Raw genomic sequence first — 21988 nt, 5'->3', positions numbered from 1 at the left:
GGGAATAGGAAGCAGGAGTACAATTGCGAGTTCCAATTCTAATTAGGTTGGAATAGTTGACTTGCTTTTTAAATAACGAAGATTGAATTAGCATACGTTGATTCCAAGAAGAAACAAGCTTCGGCGAATAAAACTCCTGATATCCTGCAGAATACTTTCCATTTCCAAGAACAGTAGGAATAGGTCGTTGTTTCTTGGCTCCACTTCTGCAACCCCGTGAAGTAACCCTTGCAATTCCGAGTGATTTAAACTTGTTCCAAATCTCAGCGCTCGGTCTCGGGACATAGTTCTGTCCGAGTGCACTTCCAAAAATACGCCAAAGCGATGATCTAGAGTAAAAGGCCATCTGGAGAAACACTATAGAAGCCTATTAGAATGTGATAAAAAAATATAAAACAACTTATAAGAAGTAAAAATATTGAAAAAATACGGAGCGATGATAAGTGATGTGCAGCCACTGAGGCGCGACCAGTTGTCAATCACCAGACACTTATGGGCGGCCACTTATTACATCACTTGCAGCACACTCGAAACACGAAGGTATTTCAAAATGATGAAAATATATAGCAGTTCTAAAAATAAAAAGATATGGGACATGGTTGACTGACTTATATAATACGTATGGAGGCTCCAGTTAATGGCCTGGGCTCCTCTTAAATCTCAGTCCCAGAAAAATATTCAATTTGTGGGATGACTGGCTCTAACTAAAAGCTGACAGAGTCGGTTTGTTTTTTACCACATTTAAGACTTTAAAAATTTCTTAGTTTATACAGACCAAAGAGCAGAGCTTGTACGAGAGGTTGACCCACTACAATGAAAAAAACGATGATACCACTGGAGAGACCCGGGATTCGATTATAATCGATGTAATTATGAGTAGATAAAGGGCTCATCAATTTAACCCCTAAAGGAGACCATCTGGGCGTGGCTCAAGCTTTTTGTGACCCCTAAAGGAGACCAATCTGGGCGTGGCTCAAGAAAAGTTTGACCCCTAAAAACAAGTTAAAAAGAAAATTTGACTTCTGTTTCTCTTCCCATTTCTCTTCGCGTAACCCACACATAAACAGTGTGAAGAATTCTCAATGGAATCGCACTCAACATGAGATCGGCCAAGATAAACACACTGTTCACGGGCTGGGGTGCTGACGTCCAAGCCACTGGTTACCCCGTTAAAAACCAGGATCCAATACAACAAAGTGATAAGAACGGCAGCATTGGCAGCAATATTGAAGACAAGCCATAATCCCTTGTAATACCAACACATGACCCATCTTGCATTGGGTCTGGTATCAAGACCAGAATGGACATACTTGTAGATGAGGAACAAGTAACAGCTGAGAATATGGTACGTAATAAGCTTTATTTAACGATGAAATGATTTATGAAATGGATCATATATGAACTGCGGATATGAAATCAAGTGAAGCTATGATCCTCGCAGTTACACCGTTGAAGTCCTGAATTTTTCAGGCTTTTTTACGCAATTGCAAAAATTGCGTTCATAACTGCGAGGGTCATCATAGCTTCACTTGATTTCATATCCGCAGTTCATATATGATCCATTTCATATATCATTTCATCTTTGATTCATTCCTCACGGGAACATTGGAACCCACAAATGACCAGCTCCCAACGACAGTGGCTTCATAGCTCAGTTGGTTTGAGCGTCGCACCAGCATCGCGAGGTCACAGGTTCAAACCCCAGTTCTTTGACTGTCTTAGGCCCTCTTCTTTTTAATATTTTCCGTAATGATTTGTTACTAATTGGGCTTCATTCCAAGATTAGTTCATAGCTGATGATACACAAATATTTAATATAAGTAATGGTGTCTCCCAATTACATGGGCATCTGCAGACTGTTTTTCTCGCTGCAAATTCCTGGTTGTGCTCTAATGGCCTTGTGGTGAATCCAGACAAGTGTATCACTATGTAGTTAGGAAAGAGCATAAACACACCCTGTTTTAGGATAGGCAGGCACGAGATTAGTCTTGTTGACGATATTAAACTTTTAGGTGTAACTCTTGATAAGGATTTAAATTTTGTTAGGCATATGGCTAATATTGCACGTAAGGTTGGTAACCAGATGCGGGTCTTGCAAAGGCATAAGAAATCAATTGACACAGATGCTATGATCGGATTGTATAATGCTTATCTTTTGCCTCACTTAGATAGACTATTGTTCTATTGAATGGCATCACTGTGGTAGGCGTAATTCAAACAAATTGGAAAAACTTAATTGCGCTTTATTTTATTTTGATGTCATATTAGTACATATGATGACTTGTTGGAGCACATAAATCATCCTACTTTTGTATAATAGAAGAATTTATAATATTTGAATTCTTGTATATAAGGCTTTACATGGGCTGGTTTCCGAATTTAATTTTAAGTTATTCACATCGCAGAATTGTAGCAATAATTTGCGGGGAGAAAACTAGTTTATAGCGCCTGGAGAAAACACCACTAGTTGAGGTCTTCATACCTTGTCGTATTGCGATAGTAAGATATGGAATTCTCTTGCAAACCATATGAGAATAATCCAGGAATTAAATAAATTTAAGTCTGCAATTTTTAAAGTGAATTTTGATACTGACTGCTGCACCTTTCGTGGCCGTTAATTTTTCATCTTTATTAAGCTATCTAGTAATTATTGCAGAATTTCCTTTTATTTTGGGATTGAAGTATTTATTTATAGTTCGGAGATATTAGCATGCATTTGCTTTTAAATTCGAGTGCAAATAAAGTCTATTGTGTGCATGCGTGACTCATTATAAATGTGTTTTCTAGAATTTTTCAGCTTCCGGGTTAGGGTTTATCAATAGTATTCTGGTAATCCAGCAGTTATAAACGCTGAGGTCAAGAAAACATGAGCGATGTGCTAAAAAAAAAAAATAGACGCAAGCGCGACGTCTGTCGCTTGTCAAGCCCTTTTGTCTACACCACTGTTTTGTTTTCAAGAAGTTATGTTTCAGGTCGAAATTTAGTTTCGACTTTACCATCGAAAACTCTATTCTCAGTTCTCGACTCTCTAATCTCGATCACCGATTCTCCAGACATCGAGGATCGCGGATCGAGTTTCGAGTCGAGACTGTCAACATTTGCTGCTTAAGTTTTCGCAAAGGGCTGCCAGCATCCTTTTCGGATGAACTAGAGTGTCAGTAAAGGCACGCCTTACGAATGATTATTCCAGCGTACAGTTATATAGAGGCTCTGTAGAAAGCCAAAATACCCACATTTCGCAGAAGAAGATTTACTGTCACCTCCCCCAAGAAACTATCCCTACCTATAGCCACCCTACACCCCAAGCCCCACGGAAACAAACACAGACCACTATAGTATTCACATATAACATATTCACATGAGACCTTTATTTCCATTTCTTCTACCTTCTAATCACAAAGTTTACAGCACTTGAATATCATTACTAAAGCTACCATATTGCTTCTGCAGAATGATTCCACAGTATATATATTACATTTCTTTTGATATCAAACCTATTCTTAAGTAACAAGGGTACATACTTGCTTATATACACTAAAACAGACGAATCATTTTTTTTTTTTAACACTGAGAGCTAAAACGCTATATTTACATTTATTTGCTGTAACGCAAGCGGTTATTACGAAAATGTTGAATGTAAATGCTAAAAGCGTTCTTAAAAGTGAACTGCATTATTTCCTTAATCAAATCAAAGCTTGAAGAAAACTACTCGCTTAAAGTCAAACACTTTAATCAGTCATGGCTCAGTTAATGATAACTACACCGGAACTCACTGGGCAATATAAAAGACCAATTTCGATATGTTAAAAATCAATACTTAACAAAAGGCATCATCTCGAGGCTCTGGGGAATAAATATAAGGATTTGTATGAGTTTATTCCCCGGGCCATTGAGATGATACGTTTTGTTTGGAGCTGAATTTTAATATATCGAAAGTGGGCTATTCATCCTGCTAAAAATTCATGCCTTCTTACAAGTAGATTTCCTAGAAGATGAATTTTAACGCAAAAAAAAAAAAAAAAGTTATACCTTCTGTTCCCTTTCACAGAGATCAATCTCAGGTACAAAGCGGTAAAGTATTCATTATAAGTAAAACGTCTCAAAAATACAGAAACAGTTCAACAAATTACAAGCAAATCAGATAGTAAAAACGACTCATGAAAGCCGAAAATCAAACTTTCTTTAGATGATAGATTATTGTTACTTGGCTTTTAGCAAGTGTCTGCTCAAGGTTCATCAAATATTTGAATGCGATGATTCCCACAGTCAGACACAACAAATTGGCCATTACTGAGGAGTGCTACTGAAAATGGATACTCAAAGTCTCCTAAGTTGCTGCCCAGTTTTCCAAACTTACCAACCAACTTGCCATTCAGTTCAAAGACTTGCACTCTATGATTATGACAATCACAGACAAGTATATGACCTGATTTAGTCACTGACAAACAATAGGGATAATCGAACTCTCCATTCCCCTTCCCTCTTGTGCCAAACTGATACTTATAGTCCCCCTCCCGTGTGAATACATTCACACTGTGATCACCACAGTCTGACACAATGAGAGAATCACCAGACTGAACACAATGAACAGGAGAACTAAGAGAAATGGTTCCACCTATCTTTGTTAGAAACTTTCCATTAGGGGAAAAGATCTTAATGAATGGGTTGCCCCCATCAACCACAATAATATTTCCATTGGAATCCAAAGATAAACCACGAGGATACTTGAGCTGGCTATCAAGGCTTCCTTTCTGACCAAACATACTCAAGTACCTCCCCTCCTCGTTAAAAATTTGGAATCGATCGTTGTCGCTGTCTGCAACATAAATATTCCTATCTTTACCAAAAGCTATTCCTTTAGGGCATTGAAACTGTCCCTTGTCGCTACCCTCACGACCAAAGGATCTCAGAAAATTGCCCTTACAGTCAAATATCTGCACCTTCTGCCGGGAAGTGACTGCGAATTCATCCCTGGAATTTACTGCTACACCCCAAGGATAAATAGACATTCCATCATTCGAGCCTTGTTTTCCGAAAGATAAAACAGGTTTGACATTGAAAGGTTTCATAAAAATACAGAAAGGGCTACCGTGAATATGTTGCCCGTTTACCTTAACCGACAAATTGCATTTACCTTCAAATGTAGGAAAATAGCTGATTTTGTAGGTCCCGTCTTTGTTGTCATTAACAAGAAATGTCGTTTTGCTTTCCTGCCCTCGCTCATCTCTCAAGTCTACCGTTACATTGTAATTCTTATTATAACATCGTCCGGCAGCAGCGTTTCTTGTCGTTAAATTGAATTGAGCTTCACGCCCAACAGTTCCTTCAAAGTCCTTTACCTTCGGAAACAGATTCCTTTGCATCACTTGGAAATTTTAGAAGACCAATGCCTTCGCTATTGATTGTCTCCAGGATCTTGTTATTTTCCACAAAAACTAATTCAGGGTCGCGCTCAACTGGCTTCACTTGTCCTACCCTTTCTAGAATGGTTTGCAATGGTTTCTTTAGCTGAACCACCTCGGCGTCTCTTCTTTGTGTTAGAAGTTTCTCAGCTTTTTCCAGGGCTGATTCGATCTCCTTCATTTCCTGTTGAATAACTGTTTTTTTGGTCATTAGATTCTCCAGCGATTTCTTGGTTTCGTTTTCCACTGCTGCCTTGATATTTTGCCTTTCCTCTTGAAGTCTCCTCATTAAATTATCAACAAAAATATCGACGTTTCTTAGCATGTCTCCGCTTTGTTGAACAAGCTGAGCGTATTCCTCGTCAATTTGAGTGACAATCTTCATCTTTGCTTTCAAGGTTTTTTTCGGCGTTTGAGTTAGACCTGCTAACTCGATCTTTTGAGCTTCGGCTTCCTCTTGGATTAATGTTACTTTATGTCCTGCGTGATCTAAGATGACACAAGTTTGACAAACTGAGTTTTCGGGACACATCTTGCAGAAAAACTTGAGCTCTTCTTTCTCGTGCCCCTTCCTTGAGCAAAACACGGGTCGCTCACTAATATTTCATAGTCTTTTTCTTGAAAATCTTTCACGGCCAGAACGCGGTGATCTTTGTAGCTTCGAATGATGTTGTGCACAATTAAACACTCATCACAATAAAACTTGCAACACTCGAAGCAGTACGAGGTTTTAGAGGTTTTCTTGTCACAGTTTCCGCATGTTACTTGGGTCTTGTCAGATTCTTTAATAGCTAGGGCATCGATGAAGGCGCTGAGAAAAAAGCTTGTTGGAAGATCTTTCAAATCACCGCTTGCAGGAACTCTACTACGGCCTTGGCATTTCGGACACTTCAAATTAACTTCACCGCCGCTCGCTCGATGCCAGTTGATCAAACAGTTCAGACAGAAACTGTGCAAACATGGAAGGTATCTTGGATCTCTAAGGATGTCTCGACACACCGGACACGAGGCTTCTTCGCGGAGATTGAAGAGCAACTTTGGGATATCCATGTTGATAATCTCCACGCCTTCACGAACTGAGTACCGTTGGCATAAAGATTTTCTGGGACCACTTTTGGATGGAGCTTAGCAACCTCCTCCTTTTGTCACGGACGTGACCTGGGTTCGAGTAATCTTAACTGACAAGATGGCGCTATTTGTGTTTTCTTCGAGGACAAGAATATCTCTCTGCTGCTTTGAATCCGCATTATCCTGGAGAATTGTGCTTTTAAAGTTTGAAACGTGGCATAAAGCAAGTGTTTCAAGAGCAATAGACATTGCTTTATGGCTACAAACGTCAAGAATGTGGCGGCGGAAAAGTGGTCCCAAAATATGTTCGCAACACAGCGGGAGATAATTTGGGACCACTTTGAATTTGAAGGTGAGGAATTAATTTTCTAATCAGTAACTAGTGGAAAGAGGCTAACTTCATTTATTAATGTTGTAAATGTGAACGTTTTCTTATGAGCAAAGTGTTAATTTTTTAATTAACGCAAGCTGTTGGCCCAGTCCTTACAATGTAGCTTGTACCAATTTTATATATCCTTTGAACGATTGTCATTTTAGTCATTGTTATAATTTTCCCAAAATTTGGAGCTTTAACATGAAGAGACTTATTGATCTCTGATCACTCATACAAAAATGAATTTCTCACCTTTTATTCCTCAATAAAAAGTAAGATAATCATTGCACAATGTAACTTAAAATGCTATGATAATGAATTATTAATGCACCGATCAACTCGAAACTTTAACATCCCCCTTCCGTTCAAATTCCTACCCCCCCTCCCCCCCCCCCCCGGCCAAAATGCTGTTAGGATAGGATAGGATAGGATAGGATAACTTTATTTAGACACGGTAAACTCATCAGTCGCAACTATAAAAACCTAATTAATTACCAGAATTATTACAAATTATACAACGACTACAGCTACATTATTCAAAATTGTTCTAAGTAATTAATAAATATAACTATAATATTAAATGACAAAATAAAAACCTGCTTTACATGAGTGCCGTGTATAGAATTGTAGATTAACTTGATGAAATTATTCCAAAGAACTGCTCCAGTGTAGCTGAAGCTATTTTTCATATAGTTTGTGTGTGGCTGTGGGATAGCTAGTTTGCCCTCTGTGTCCCTTAAGGAGTAACTGGAGACGCTACTACGGTCAACAAATTTAGAACTAAGGTAATCGGGAGTAAGACCATTAAGCGACTTATAAACCATCACAGCCTTATGGATTGTTCGTTGAGAATCAAGTTTTATCCATCCAAGTTTTTGGATAAGGTTATCAGCGTTGGCATCATAGTTCGAGTAAGTGAGTATACGCGCAGCGCGATTTTGAAGTTTTGTAAGTTTACTGGCTAGGGTTTTGCCGCAACATCCCCAGACAGAATCGCAGTAATCAAAGTGAGGCTGTACTAAAGACATGAAGATTGATCGGAGAGTCTCATGTGGAATGAAAGACCTCACTCTCTTCAACGCTCCAATACCAGACGCGATTTTTTTACATAAAGTCTCAACATGAACATTCCAAGATAAAATCTGATCAATATGAACACCTAGAGATTTCGTAGAGGTAACTTGAGTTATAGGTGCACCGTCAATAATAAGTGACGGAGGGTTGTGAAACGTGCTTAGCCTTTGCCTCGATCCGATCAACATAAACTCAGTTTTAGATGCGTTAAGAGTAAGCTTGTTAGCAGTTAGCCATCTTTCAACTCTAGCAAGATCCTCATTTAAAACAGTGTTAATACTTTGGGTGTTATTACTAGCAAAAGTTATGTGTGTGTCGTCAGCATACATTCGAGGTTCAGAATTTAATAGACAGTAAGGTAAGTCGTTAATATATATTAGAAAAAGGAGTGGACCCAGAATTGTACCTTGAGGTATACCACAAGTAAGGAAATGGTCCCCAGAGAGAGAACCATTTATAAAACATCGTTGCTTGCGGCAGTCCAAGTATGATCTAAACCAATTGTATGAAGTGCCACTGACACCATATTTCGCAAGTTTAGACAAAAGAATATCGTGATCGACGGTGTCAAAGGCTTTCTTTAAATCCAAGAAAACGACTGCGTTTACATTACCCTGATCAATGTTGTAAGCCCAGCTATCTGTAGCTTCAAGTAAGGCAGTGACAGTGGAATGAGGAGGTCGAAATCCCGATTGGTGTCTTGAAATGAGTTTGTGTATAGTAAGGTAATTATAGAGTTGATCATAAATAATTCTCTCAAAGACTTTAGCTACAACTGGAATTACTGAAATTGGGCGGTAATTATTTAGATCTGAACGATTACCCTGTTTGAACAAGGGGATGACTTTCGAAAGTTTCCATTCATCAGGGAAAATTCCAGAAACAATAGAATGATTAACGATAGTACAGAGTGATTCGGCTATTAAGTCAGCACATTCGCGCAAGAGTTTTGCAGATATTCTGTCCAAACCAGTAGATTTTGACTCACATAATCTGGATAAAAGAAGAAGAACCTTAGAGACGCTGGTCGGTTTTAGTTCGAATGTGCAGTGACCAGTCTCAGCTAAATAATCCAAATGAGAAGAATTGTCTTCATTGTGTGAATATCATTTGCTAACTTAGGCCCAATAGAAGAAAAATGATCATTAAAGGCGTTAGACAACTCATGAGAATCATAAATAGAATTGCCACAGGGGAGCTTAAGTTCGCTTATGACACATTTGTGTGATTTCCTAGACATAAGCTCATTGACAATCCGCCAAGTGTTACGTGGATCACCTTGGTATTCATTGAGGGCATGCTTATAGTGACATTCTTTCGCACGTTTGATTTCATTGTTTACTATATTGCGAAGTTTTTTTAATTTACGCCAATCCTCCGCATTACCAGAACGAGTAGCTTTTAACTTAAGAATATCTCTTGCATGCAAGCGCTTTTTGAGTTGCGAAGTAATCCAAGGTGATTTGCAAGGGCGAACACGTTTATTACGCAAGGGGGCATGCTTGTCAACACAACGAAGGAACAGTTTTTTCCAGGCTTCCCACATATCATTTGGGTTATCATAGTTACCTATGATCTGCCAATTTTGATGTGCAATATCTCTACGAAAATTGGATAAATTAAAGTTCTTAAATTTTCTATAGGTAACTGTAGTATGGCCCCTCGAGGGCAAATCTATAGAAAGCTTGCGATAAGCATAAATAAGGCTGTGATCGCTTATGCCTATATGAGACACTCCAGAACATACAATCCTATCAGGACGGTTAGTAAAAACGAGGTCAATTAAAGTTGAAGAGGATTCAGTGCAACGAGTGGGATCAGTAATGAGCTGCTGCAGGCTGTAAACGTCAGCGATGCTAGAGAGTAGATTTGCGTTATGGTCCAAATGAGGAGCAGCTAAGTTGCAGTTCAGATCGCCCAAAACATAGAACTCAACATTCTACGCGTCAATTTTACCTATAAGCGATTCGAAATAACTTAAGATCTCAACTGAAGAGTCAGGCGGCCTATACCAGGTTACCACGAGAAAAGGCTTTGATCTCGGTTTGCGGATTTCTGTTCAAATGCCCTACCCTATCATCGGATTTGTCTGTCATACCCTACTAAAGAACAATCATCGTCGGCTCCTGCTGTCTTTAATAAAGACCTTTTGAAGACCTTTTTTGTAAGCCAATAGCTCACAAATGCTACATCTCTTCCTTTAAACTCTTCCATTGCGTCCAAAAGCTGTTAGTGACTTTGCTGCCCGAAAAAAAAATCATTTGAAACTGGACACTTCCGGTTCAATTTTCCCCACCCCACATAGGCAAAGGTCAAATTCCCCACTCCCTGGGCACAGAAGATAGTCAAATACCCGGGGTTTGCCCGGGGAGGGGTGGGAGGGGGGGATGTTGAAGTTTTGATTTGATCGGCACATAAATAACTCTAGAATGCTTTGCATGAATTCTTTGTGTAACCAATAATTGTTACTATTATTCTAAAATGTATATATTTGTTGAAGATTTCCTTTCTTTGTGCAAACCATAGATAATAAACACTTCCTCTCTAGATTAGCTTTTGCTAATTGCGGGATAGTGTACAGTACTTTTCTTTATTTATATTGATGGAGCTGGTTAATGAATAAAAGTGAAACAGAAAACTGACAAGAAGGTTAGCAAATCAATCATTATTACATACTATTTACCATAAACAAGACCTATTGAAAGTGTAAAAAAGGTTATGCTTTGTTTATAGTGGAAGTGCACTTAGCTATCAAGCTAGTTTACAGGCACCCCACTTTTAACAATGTGAAAGAAACAATTCAAACTTAACAGAAACATTATTAAGAACCCCAACTGGCAGGAGGCAACTAGTTGGCTATTTACAAAGCGTGGTAGAGTTACCACTGGACCACACTGCCTCCCCTATTAAATCCCCTATTAAATCTTAATATTTAGTTTCAAGGTCTGGAATTCTTCTTAGGTTTTTTTTTTTGCATGATTTATTTGCTGTCTTTAATAAAATGCCAGGGAAGATATCTGTTTATGAACATTGCTTTTGTTATTCAAATGTGCCAACAACAGGAACAAGAGACATTTTGTTTCAACAGCCAATGGGGCTCTGGTTGGCACATTAGTGACAATGGGTTACATCAATGATATCTTCCCTTTAAAGTGAAATTTGTTTTTTCTCTGTTCTAAAATGTCATTTCTCAAATACCAATTGTAAAGATTAGTTGTCTAGGATAAGATTTGGTGTTTTTACAAGCGCTCAAAGTTGCACATTTTTGTTCGTTTAAATTTAAAGTTAGTTGTTAGTATAAGAAGTAATACATGTACTTTTTAACCTATTGACTCCTTGGTGTGGGGCTTAACAGAACGATTTTACTCTATCTAACGCTAGATGATAGTACTTGTTATTTGTGGGCAGTCCAGGGTAGTTCAGGAGTCAATGGGTTAATGAAATTAAATTTCTTCTTGTGATTTATATTCCTTTTGTTCATATTACATCTAGAATAATAATTTGGGGCACCTGTAGACTCTATTAGTTTATCTACTATTTAGTTATCCCAATCTCTTCACACACAACAAATATTTAGTACCTTCTTGTTCTTTCTTCTCCCTAAAACTTTTTCCCCTTTTATTGTTACGTAGAAATTGTATTGTGATTCTTTTCTTTTCTACAATATGTATTGTATCCACCATTTTGTTGTAACAATACTGTATAAATTATCCTAACGTTTATGCTCATGATTTATTGTGTGAGTTAAATAACAAAAGCTTCTGACATTATTTTGTGTGCAGAAGTTTCCTTCACTGATTGTTTGCACCCAAAGTTACAGTACAATCTTTTGTTACATGATATTTTGGCTGCCCAGTTGAGATACATGTAATTCAATTTCTCCAGGAAATTTCGCCCAACTTCTAGCACTTATAAAAGCTCCAGTTTTATCCTAGACAACTCAAACTTTCAAATTCCGAATTTAAATCATTTTTATCTATTTATTTATTTATATTTATTTATTTAGTTACTTGCATTTAGTGAAAAAAGGCACTAAATGAGGGACTAACATACAGAGTCAAAGCCCCCAACTTAACTTTCAAAAAGTGCAAAAACATCTTTTCTTTCATAGGCATTTTAAACTTAATCCATCCATTGTTTCTATTAGGTTTACAAATACAATGTGCATGTGTTTTTTGATAATATTACTAACGAGTATTTCCAGCATTTGGAAGATTTAACTTCACATTTTGGGCCAGATTACGCCGGCGCTTTGTATTAGAAGAAGTCTTTCGTAATTTTAGTTGTTGTTTTTCATTATTCTCCTGTCCATCCACTCTTGGTTTCAAAGATGGCTTGCGACCAGCTGTTTGTACTGATGATGCTTTTATCTTTGACTTGCGTCTTGATATTGAAGTTGGTTGTACTCTGATTTTGGCCCTGCTGTTGTGTAGAATGGGCAGTGTAAGCCCATTGTGATCTTTTCCAAAGTTCACAAAAGCTGTTGCAAGGGCTGCGGCTGGTGCTTGTCCTCTTGATTTGGAAATGATGTTTCTTTAAATTTCCAAATATTTCTGATAGCATGCCTGAAAATTCTTATCAGTTGTCCTAAGCTTCAGTTCGATGTCATCGCTTACTCGTCGGTGAAGTCTTAGTATGTTCTGTAATTCAAACTCATCATCACTCTTGGAGTCCTTTTCAGGTGAGTGGATGCTGCATTGAGGCTCGTCTCGTGTTTCACAAAGAGAATTGATATCGAAAGGAACACACTGGTCATCACTGTCCATTTCCATTTCTGCAGGATTCTTTTGATAGAGATGAACAAATTTTTCTAATTGAAGTTCTTTGTGATTTCCAATGGCAAGTTTTGCAAGGCTGAATCTTTCTTCTGGTCTCTGGGGATTAAAGTTGATACCAGCGATACCATATTTTAGTGCCACTGCTGCTTGATGGGCACAGGGATTGCCATTGCTTCCCATAGGGCAGGTACATATTCCAGTTCTGCAATCTACTTCATAGCTTACCTGTGAAGTAGTTCTGCTTGGAACAAAGAATTTGCAACAGCCAGAAGTACTTTGTTTGATAGTGTCAAGGTGGACTCTAGATGCTGATGCACCAAAACACCTAGGAGCCAGATGTATATTTTGTGTTTTTTCTTTGAAAGTATAATTCAAGGTCTTCTGTGATAAACGTGAAGAGGTCAATCAAATTGTAGGCCCTCATTCGTTGTAAAATCACACTCTTGAATATGTTGATCATGGACTCAGTGTAATTGTCAGTGTTATTTCCTGTGGTGATTAGATTTTTTCGATGACAAAGTGCCCACTCTTGCCGCCGTTTTAAAGATCTTTTTACATACTCTTGGTAATTGGGATATTTTTCGGTAACCTTATCAGTTAATACAGATTCTGTTGCTGCTTGGAATTCCTCTTCTGATGGTGAGAATACAAGTTTTTGAAAATGTCCCATCAAGTGTTGCCGATCATCTTTATTAATGTTGTTGCTGGAATTAAATAGCCAACGCCAGACAGCTTGCAGGAAGTGGAAAGTAGAGAGCAGTAGTATTACTTCCTTCCAGGTGTCTATGTTTTATGTTAGATGATGTAGCAAGTTTGGACAACCAGATGTCTATGTCATCCTTACATGTCACATTTTTGATACAGAACTGCACTCTAAAGGAACCTTCCAATACTGAAAGATCTTCAAATTCAACGCATTTATACTCGTATTCTGTTGGCAAGATGGTAGCAACCTTTGTTGGTAGATCTGTAGTGCTAATTTTTTTCTTTTTGGGTGGCACAGTACAAGAGTAACAATGATCTTCATTTATGCTTGTTGACTGGGAGTTAGAAAGAGTTGATGGATTCTTCTTTTCACTTAAAATATTTCCCTTACTACTGGTTACACTCTGCACTGGTGTAGAATTTTGGCTTGCGTTGGAGGCTTGAGTGCCTGAAGAGGTATTTTTTGGGGCTTTTCCTGACGCAGAAGTTGTAATGTCAATAATTAAGCAATGATTGTCTGTTAAAATTTTAGGTTCAGGTTTCCCTGCCCCATAAGTTGTGTTTGCTTGTGTTTCTTGATCGTCCAGCATAGTTTTTCTTGCTGCTTTTGTTAAAAGAAATCGTGGGTTGCAAGTTGTACCTTGGTTAGGGTTGTCAGGGTTAGGGTTAGGGTTATTGTTATCTCTCGACTCTTGGTTGTCCATAATGTCCAACAGAATTTTATTTGAAGCATTCTCTGGTCCACTTCCTGTTTTGCAAGTTGAATGGTGCTTGTCCAACAGGGTGATGTTTGGGTCTTTCCCTGACACAGTTGTTGTGTAGTCGGTTGAAGCATGAGCTTTGGACAGGGTTTTGTTTGGCTCTTTTTCTGGTCCAGCTGATGATTTGCAACTTGCACCTTCATTGTCTGACAAGCTGCCATTTAGGGCTTTCCCAATTGTTTTCATGGCAGTGGCGGCTTTGTTTGAAGTTGATTTGCCAGAGCACTGGTGTTTCCTCTTGGTAGCATGTTTTCCATTTGGTTTTGTACCGGAGGGTAATTTCGTTTCATGCTTTTCAGAATTTTTCACATGTACATCCAGAGACAATGAATTTCGTACAATGTCGAGTATAAGAGAGTAACGAAAAGTAACGATTTCATCTTGAGTAAAATCAAGTGGCAATCCAAGGGAAATGTGCTCTGCCCACTTGGCTACAAACACCCCACAGTCATCACTGTTGAGCTGCTGTGCAATGTCAGATGAAGGAATTACAAAATACTTCCAGTTCTGCAAGGTCCAAGTATTGATCCCATTGATGGAGGCACAACATGTTAGGAAGTTATTGACTCTAGAAAATGCCATTTGTGCACCAGCACCATCATACAGAGAATCCAGATAGACTGAAAAGTTCTCTTTTAGGTTCACAACAACTAGGCACCAGTGCCTGCCGTGGTTGAATGGTGCAAGAATGACCTCTGAATCTGGAATATTTGGATAGAGTTGATGAAAGTTGTACTTCAGATACGTGTCTTTGGAGGGTGTTGCCATTCTTAAAAAGATGTCTGAGTTGAGGGTAGATACTTTGTTACCAGCTGCAGTGGCCTTCTCCTCAATGAGGACAAATATCTTGTTAAGAAGGAAGTTAGACAGCCAGGAACCTTCCCCTTCTTGCCCAGGCAAAAGTCTACAAAGGTCTCCACCTTCCCAGCCACGTGTTCTGGAGTGTTGTGGGATGGTATGTTCCATGGTTACAATCAGTTCGGCTTGCTCTTTCTCTGATTCACATATTGGTGTGTACTGAAAACCTGGGTAATCTTTTGCTGTTCTACACAGGGCTGGGTGACGTATATCACACCAAGGCTCCTTCACATAAAAGAAAGGGGGGGTTCCATGTTGGTTTCATGACTTTGTAATATCACAGGCTGCTGCTCGGTGTCACTTGGTATTGAGAAAGAACTTATTCCTTGTGAGATTTCCACCACCGGGTCATCAGAAACATCCCTCTCATAGAACACCAAGTAGGCTTTTTGATTGATAGCCTGAAATGTACTACACCTTTTGATGTGAGTGTCATCTGCAAAGTACCAAGACCCATTTCGATTCATGTAACACACATAGTGGCCAGAGAAAAGCTTGTCGCCAATGTGCACCACCACAGCAACAAGCTTGTAGGACACTCTCGAGATTTCGGTTGACTGGCTCTTTTCAGGGGTTTTCATCTCACAGAGCTGCATCATGTCATCATATTTCACCATGTGCTGGAGCTTCTTACCAGTGGAACTGAATTGCATCAACTGTAGGCAGATTGTGGCAGGTAGTTTTCCAAACACCAAGCGTTTCCAGGCCTCTCTTTGGTGTTGGCAGCTACATGTAAACAAAATGCCCAGTGATGTGTATGAAATCGATGTGAACGTTTCAGAGCTACGTGGTGAGGGAATTGTTTAAAAAAGGAGCATTAAACCCAGCTGTCTAACCTACAATCATACAAAACCATTGGGAAGGTCAGCACTTTTGACATTTTTATTGCTTCTCTCCTCTGCCCCCTATTCAATGTTGTGCGAAACTGAATGGTTTTAGTGGGAATTTGTTGTCTTACCCTCGAACATTGAACAGGAGGGAGGGAGGGAGGGGGGGGGGGGCTATATAAGAGAAGGTGAGACTACTTCTTTTGCGCTTTAACAGAAGCAGGTTGAAGTACAGCTCTGGTTCTTTTACATAACCTTCCCAACTACGTTTGTCTATGATGGTAGGTATGTTCTACTATTGACAGTAAAGGGCCTGCTGGGCTCCATTTGCATAAAAAAACACATCTTCCTGACAAAAATAAATATTATTTTCAGTGCTACCTTGCAAACTTTGAAATAACGACTTGTCTAAGCATCTTAAATAATATAATTTTTAATTCAAGCTGGGTGTGTATAGGTACATGTAAATGTATAAAATGATGTAACTATTTCCTTAAAATAAAAATAATAATATTAATAGATACCACTAATCAAACACGTACTTGGAACACATGTATGGTGTCTCCAGTTGTACTGGTTTGCTGTGGTCATCAATGAGTTGCTGTAAAGTAAAACTCTAGAGGAGAGAAAAAATCAATGGATTCAGAGTACAGTAAGGCTAATTTTTACAAATTTAGACATGGTGGTATTCTTGTTTCTGAGTTTCTGGAGTAGTTTTTAAGGTGATTGAACCTTTTCAATGTTCCATTAAAAATTATTTTATTCAGTAAAAGCTGATGAAATTTCTTGCAAATAAATAATTTATTGTTCGATGATTATTGTCCACTGAATTTATCTATTATTTAGATAAATCTGAAAGCCAAAAAGTCTTCTTGTTCTTTACATTACTCATGCATCACCTGTAATAAAATTTTAACAGTTTAGATCACATTTTTTACAAGTACATGTTGACTTTCCCTGCCTTGTGTTGAAGGTATGTACATGTAATGTTTTAGCCAGTTAGCACTGCAGTCATCAAGTCCCCAGTACTGCTTGCTGATCATGTATAGTGTATTTCTTGTAGGTCATCACACAGAACATACCTTTTCAAGAGGAAGAGGAAGAAGGGTTTCCATTGTTGAGTTGCAACTCACATTGTTGCACGTCAAGCATAGTACTTCACTTCTCCGATTGAAGAAAAACATTTTTAGAAATGACAGATCAATATGCTGGGGTATGAAACCACTGTTTTGGTATTCACTGGTTTTGTAACCCAGTGCACGGCAAAATTCTTGAAAAAACTCTGCAGCACACTGCTGCTTTCCTTTCTGAAAATCTGAGTTGATGCTTGGAAGCATTCCCATAAGTGAGTTAGGATGAACTAACCCAGGGGCAGTCTTGTAGGCACTGATAAAGGATTTGGTACTGCACACTATGCAGGGCTTTCCTGTGGAACATTATTTATTTTTGTAAGGTAGTTATCAGGCAACATCATTTGCCTTGTCATAATTATGTCATTTGACTGGTTGTTGGAAGCATTTTTGGCAATATAAAAAAGGCCACCAAAAATTAAATATTATTTGTCTAAATGCTCAGAAAAGGACAGATACAACATGTACACCAAAGTATGCGTTCATAGCACAGTTTAGCAACTGAAGTTGGCTTTTATTGGTAGAGAGACTGGTCTCACAGGGGGTTTTTGTTTGTTTGAAAAGAACACTTAATTTTCTTGGGCAATCAACTTGAAATTGTCGTGAACCCAAACCTCTGCATTCAGTCATTTAAGTCATGGACGCCCATTATAATAGGTAGTTCTGTTGCACATATACATGGACAGTAAGCTAAGTCAATCTATTTATTTATTTGCACATTCTTCATGTACACTGTATATAATGGTAAAGTAATGATATGATAAAAAATTTTAAAAAAACCTGGTAAAAAAACAAAAGACAAGGTGAGCAATGGCCAAAACAGTTCATTTCAGTTCAATTCTTTGCTTATTTTTACATTGCACACAGTAAGCACTGTGTAAATGGGTTTCATCACAAATTAATAACCCTGATGCATCTAACTTTTAATGCTTCCTCCAAACAAAGTACGGGATTTTAGGTGAATTTTTATGCCCAAATATGGAAATAAGCTCAAATGAGCAGCGACTAAAAAAAATAAATGGTATCCCCTCCCTGCTTTGTAATGAAGAGACAGGTCAGCTACATTAATTCCACATGAGGAATTTAAAAACTCAAAAAGTCCCGAGCTTGAAACCAGAATTGGACACATCAAGGTTATCAGCTTCTTGTTTCAATGATAACCAATAATGTGTTACTTTGGAAAAGTCATTATAACTGCACTCTGAATGTCAAAGCCGAGACATATATGAACTTGAAGTATGATTGTGCAAACCCTTCACTTACAAGGATTTAGGACTTAAATCTTCTGGGATTACAAAGAGTAAAACTTGTAAGTTCCCCTGTGTAAAAGTATTCATCTTCGCATTTAAGGGCCCACTGACGTATTTTTTGGGGTGCGTTGCTAAGGATGTAATGGTTAAGTAATTTGAGAGAATTTGGCATTATTTTGGTCAATTTCCAACTTTTGTAAGCCAATGACCCTAAATATGCCGTCATCATACCACGCCCACGGTCACGTGACCAATAATAGAAAACTCTAAATTTGTCTCCCGTGCTACGCAATTTGGATATTTAATCGATGGTTTGATAATTTATATTCGTTTTTGCATCCAGCCAAGCATGGTTTTCTTTTTATTTTGAAAAATGTTCTTCTTAAAGACAAAAACGATACTGAAATACCCATAACTTTTTCAAAAAAGATGATTTTAAAAAATCATTGCTTAGCTATATTCTGTATTTGGGGTGAGACGTACCATGTAAAAAAAAGATTTAATTCAATTTAAAACCACCGGAAATTTAGCTTTTTACCCAAACCGGAAGTCAGTTCGTTTACGCATGTGCAGTTGATCTGAGAACGAGCGCGAGTAAGGGCGAGGAAAAACCTTCGATGGAAACAACAGTTTGTGCAGTGACTTTTGCTTGTGAGTGGGTTTTCTTGTCAGCTCATGATATGATGACGTCAGTTACCGGAAGTAACATTTCACTTCCTTAGCAACGTGCGAAAAATCCGTCTGTGGGCCCTTAATGATACTATCCAAAGCTCAAGTAAAGACTTTTCACCATCAAATCTGCAGGACTGAATGTACATGTCTGTGGCCTTAACTTTATACAGTGGATAACCATTCCTAAACACAGTAGTTTCAGCAGGTACTACCACTATGATTGTGTAGTTTGTCGTTACTAGCTTATGTGACAGACTGAGGAGATGATTGGACAATAGTTATAATGAGAAAAGTCACGTCCCATACAGATCACACTTGAATATGGTTACAATATCATCATTATGCAAGTGTGAAAACGTTTCTTATTTACTTCTTGCACAATCCCATATGGTAATGCACGGGTTTGAGGGGTTCTTTACATAAAAACAATACAGGTTTTTTACTTTAGGGACTGTATCATGCTTCACTGAACTGAATATCTATTGTTCAAACAAATAACCCTCCAAAACGTATTGCATTGTGGGATTGTGCAAGTAGTAATTACTCTTCGGTATCCAAGTAGATTACCAAGTTTCCATTAACATGACACAAGTAAAGACAAGAAAACTGGGGTAGTAGAGTGGTGGTGAAACACCAAAGCTCACCTGCTTGTTTAACCAAACATTTCTCCCTATTATGCTGAATGTCTTGTAGACCTTTTGAAAATCTTTCTACTGAAAGCACTGCTTGCAAAACACTATTTGCAAAGCAAGTATTGTTTAAATTTTGAATCCCTTTTGGTGTCAAACACATACTGTATGCAAATGATTGTTGTGAGGTGATTAAAACGAAAGCCTACTACACAGAAACTCACTAACACAGTGACCGGCAAACAGTACTGATCAGGAAGACCAAAGCGCGAAATTCCCGCCAAGAATTACGGCGAAGCACATGTCACGTCATGTCACCAAGTATATTAAATTTCACTTCAAAGTGGTCCCAAATTATCTCCCGCTGTGTTGCGAACATATTTTGGGACCACTTTTCCGTCGCCACATTTGTAGCTATAAAATAATTTCTATTGCTCTTGAAACCTTGAAACAAAGATGCTGCTCGGTGTCCGCTATAACGAGAGAGAAAACAATAAAATTGTAACGTTGGGACCGAATAAAGTGTCCGTAAGTCCGTAATAGCGAGAGTCCGTAATAGCGGGAGTTTATTTCAGTCAAACGTCTGTAACTTTTGCCGGGGATTTAGCTCCTGTCCGTAATAGCGGGGTGTCCGTAATAGCGAGGTGTCCGCAAGGCGGGAGTTGACTGTATACTGGTCAGTTGCTTCCCCGCTCAATATGAAATAAGGACTGCGGACTGCGGACCCAGGTATAAAACGCGAACTGCGGACCGGGTATAAAATGCGGGCTGAATTCAAAACACTGTGAAAAAGGCACAGAGCAACGAAATAGCGATAGACTGACGACGTGAACTGAAGTCCGACATGAGAATGGTGGAAAAAATGCTTCGCGCCGTAATTATTAACCATAGCGTTAAACTGGATACTTTTTGGCGTCTCAAAACGACGATTAATAGCTCACTGAAAGTGTTACTTGAAATTGCAAAACGTTTGTATGTTGTATTTATCAGAGGTAAGACACGAAAGTAATTTATGAAATCCTTCGGGGGTCACCAGATTTATGTTTAAAAATCGAGCAATTTGAAGGACTCAGTGGGAGATGCTGCTTTCAACGGAATTTATTTTGACCCGAGACCACACCATTCATTGAAGTGTGGATATGTATTGAACATCACGCAAAGCGAAAACAAAACTATCTCGACCCTATCTACAAGCGTTTTTATGTTCCCACGAAAAATTCACAAATATTTACTTATGTGCATTCCGTGCACATGACGTCATGTGCCCTGTCAACAATAACAACAACAACAACAACACTTTATTCACTGTTGTACAAGCTTGAATAGATATAAATATGAAAAAAAAATGAAAAAAAAGAAAAGAAAAGAACTAGAATAGTTACAAATATTGAGTCTGGAGGCTTATTAACTGAGTAGTTTTCGAGTTAGCCCCCAACATGAACATATCTTCGGAACAGATTCCACTGTGATATTTAGACGGGGGTCTCTTTTATCTATTTGCTTTAAAAATGTTTTGTTGCGATTGATACAACTTTTTGTTCACCTCAGTGTCTGACGGGTCCGTCTGTAAACAAAACTCGACCAAGAGAACAACCAAGGGCGGATCTAGGATTTTGGCTAGGGGGGTGCACATGTCAGACGTAAATGCATAGGAAGCCCAATCTTTATATGTCAGACAATGTATAATACATGCTTTTAATAGGGTTCGGGCTGTAGCATGATAAATCTGTAAATGATGTGGCAAATAAAAATCTAACTTAATGCAGTTTTTGTGCTTTTAATATCCTCTAGTAGCTAGACCGCTGAATGCTATTTAGATTTTTTATTTCGTTTGTAAATTTTAGAATTTTTTAACTAAAGCGTTTCTTTTTTGGTAACCGAGGGGGGTGCCACTAGGTGAAAAAAGGTATTTAGTTTCCGTTTAAGACAAATTAAACAACCATTAAATATAGCACAACATTTAAGTCACTTTTAACTGACTAAAACGGGACTTAAAGGCAAAAATAGATTTAAGAGGAAATTAATTTTTGTTTAATGTGTATTAAATGCCTTTGTCGAATTTAAGTTACATTTAACTGAGTTAAACGGGACTTAAAGGCACAAATGAATTTAAGAAGAAATTAATTTTTGCTTAATGTTTATTAAATGCCTCTCTCCAATTTAAGTTCAGATTAAGTACATTCCTAACCATTATTAAAGTTGTAAAAGTTTAAGCTGTACTAAACGTAGCAGTTAAACTACCGATATATCTAGCTGGTTCTTTTTTTAAGGCTTACTTAAACAGTGCATAATCATTTAAGTGTCATTGAAGGTTTCTTTAATTTGCGGTGTAATTTCTGTAGGCAAAAGATTTTTTTCAGTTTACCTCACTGTAATATCAAGAAACGACATGGCCCTTGGTGAGGCCCTGTTAGGGGTAAATTCCGACAAGCGACATGGCCTTGAACCGGCGACATGATAG

General features: G+C 38.2%; 1 protein-coding gene across 1 annotated transcript; it reads right to left on the bottom strand.

Annotated features, from left to right (window-relative positions):
- Nucleotides 1-5891: 5891 nt before the first annotated feature.
- LOC138010109 (tripartite motif-containing protein 59-like) lies at nucleotides 5892-6452 on the bottom strand. Its single transcript, XM_068857064.1, has one exon. It carries the CDS (start codon nucleotides 6450-6452, stop codon nucleotides 5892-5894), a length of 561 nt encoding a protein of 186 aa, XP_068713165.1.
- Between the last annotated feature and the right edge of the window lie 15536 nt (nucleotides 6453-21988).

Source organism: Montipora foliosa, chromosome 7, assembly GCF_036669935.1.
Source record: "Montipora foliosa isolate CH-2021 chromosome 7, ASM3666993v2, whole genome shotgun sequence".
NCBI classification, from domain to species: Eukaryota; Metazoa; Cnidaria; class Anthozoa; order Scleractinia; family Acroporidae; genus Montipora; species Montipora foliosa.
The sequence above is the reverse complement of the archived record's forward strand: the minus strand, read 5'-3'. Positions and strand labels throughout refer to the sequence as shown.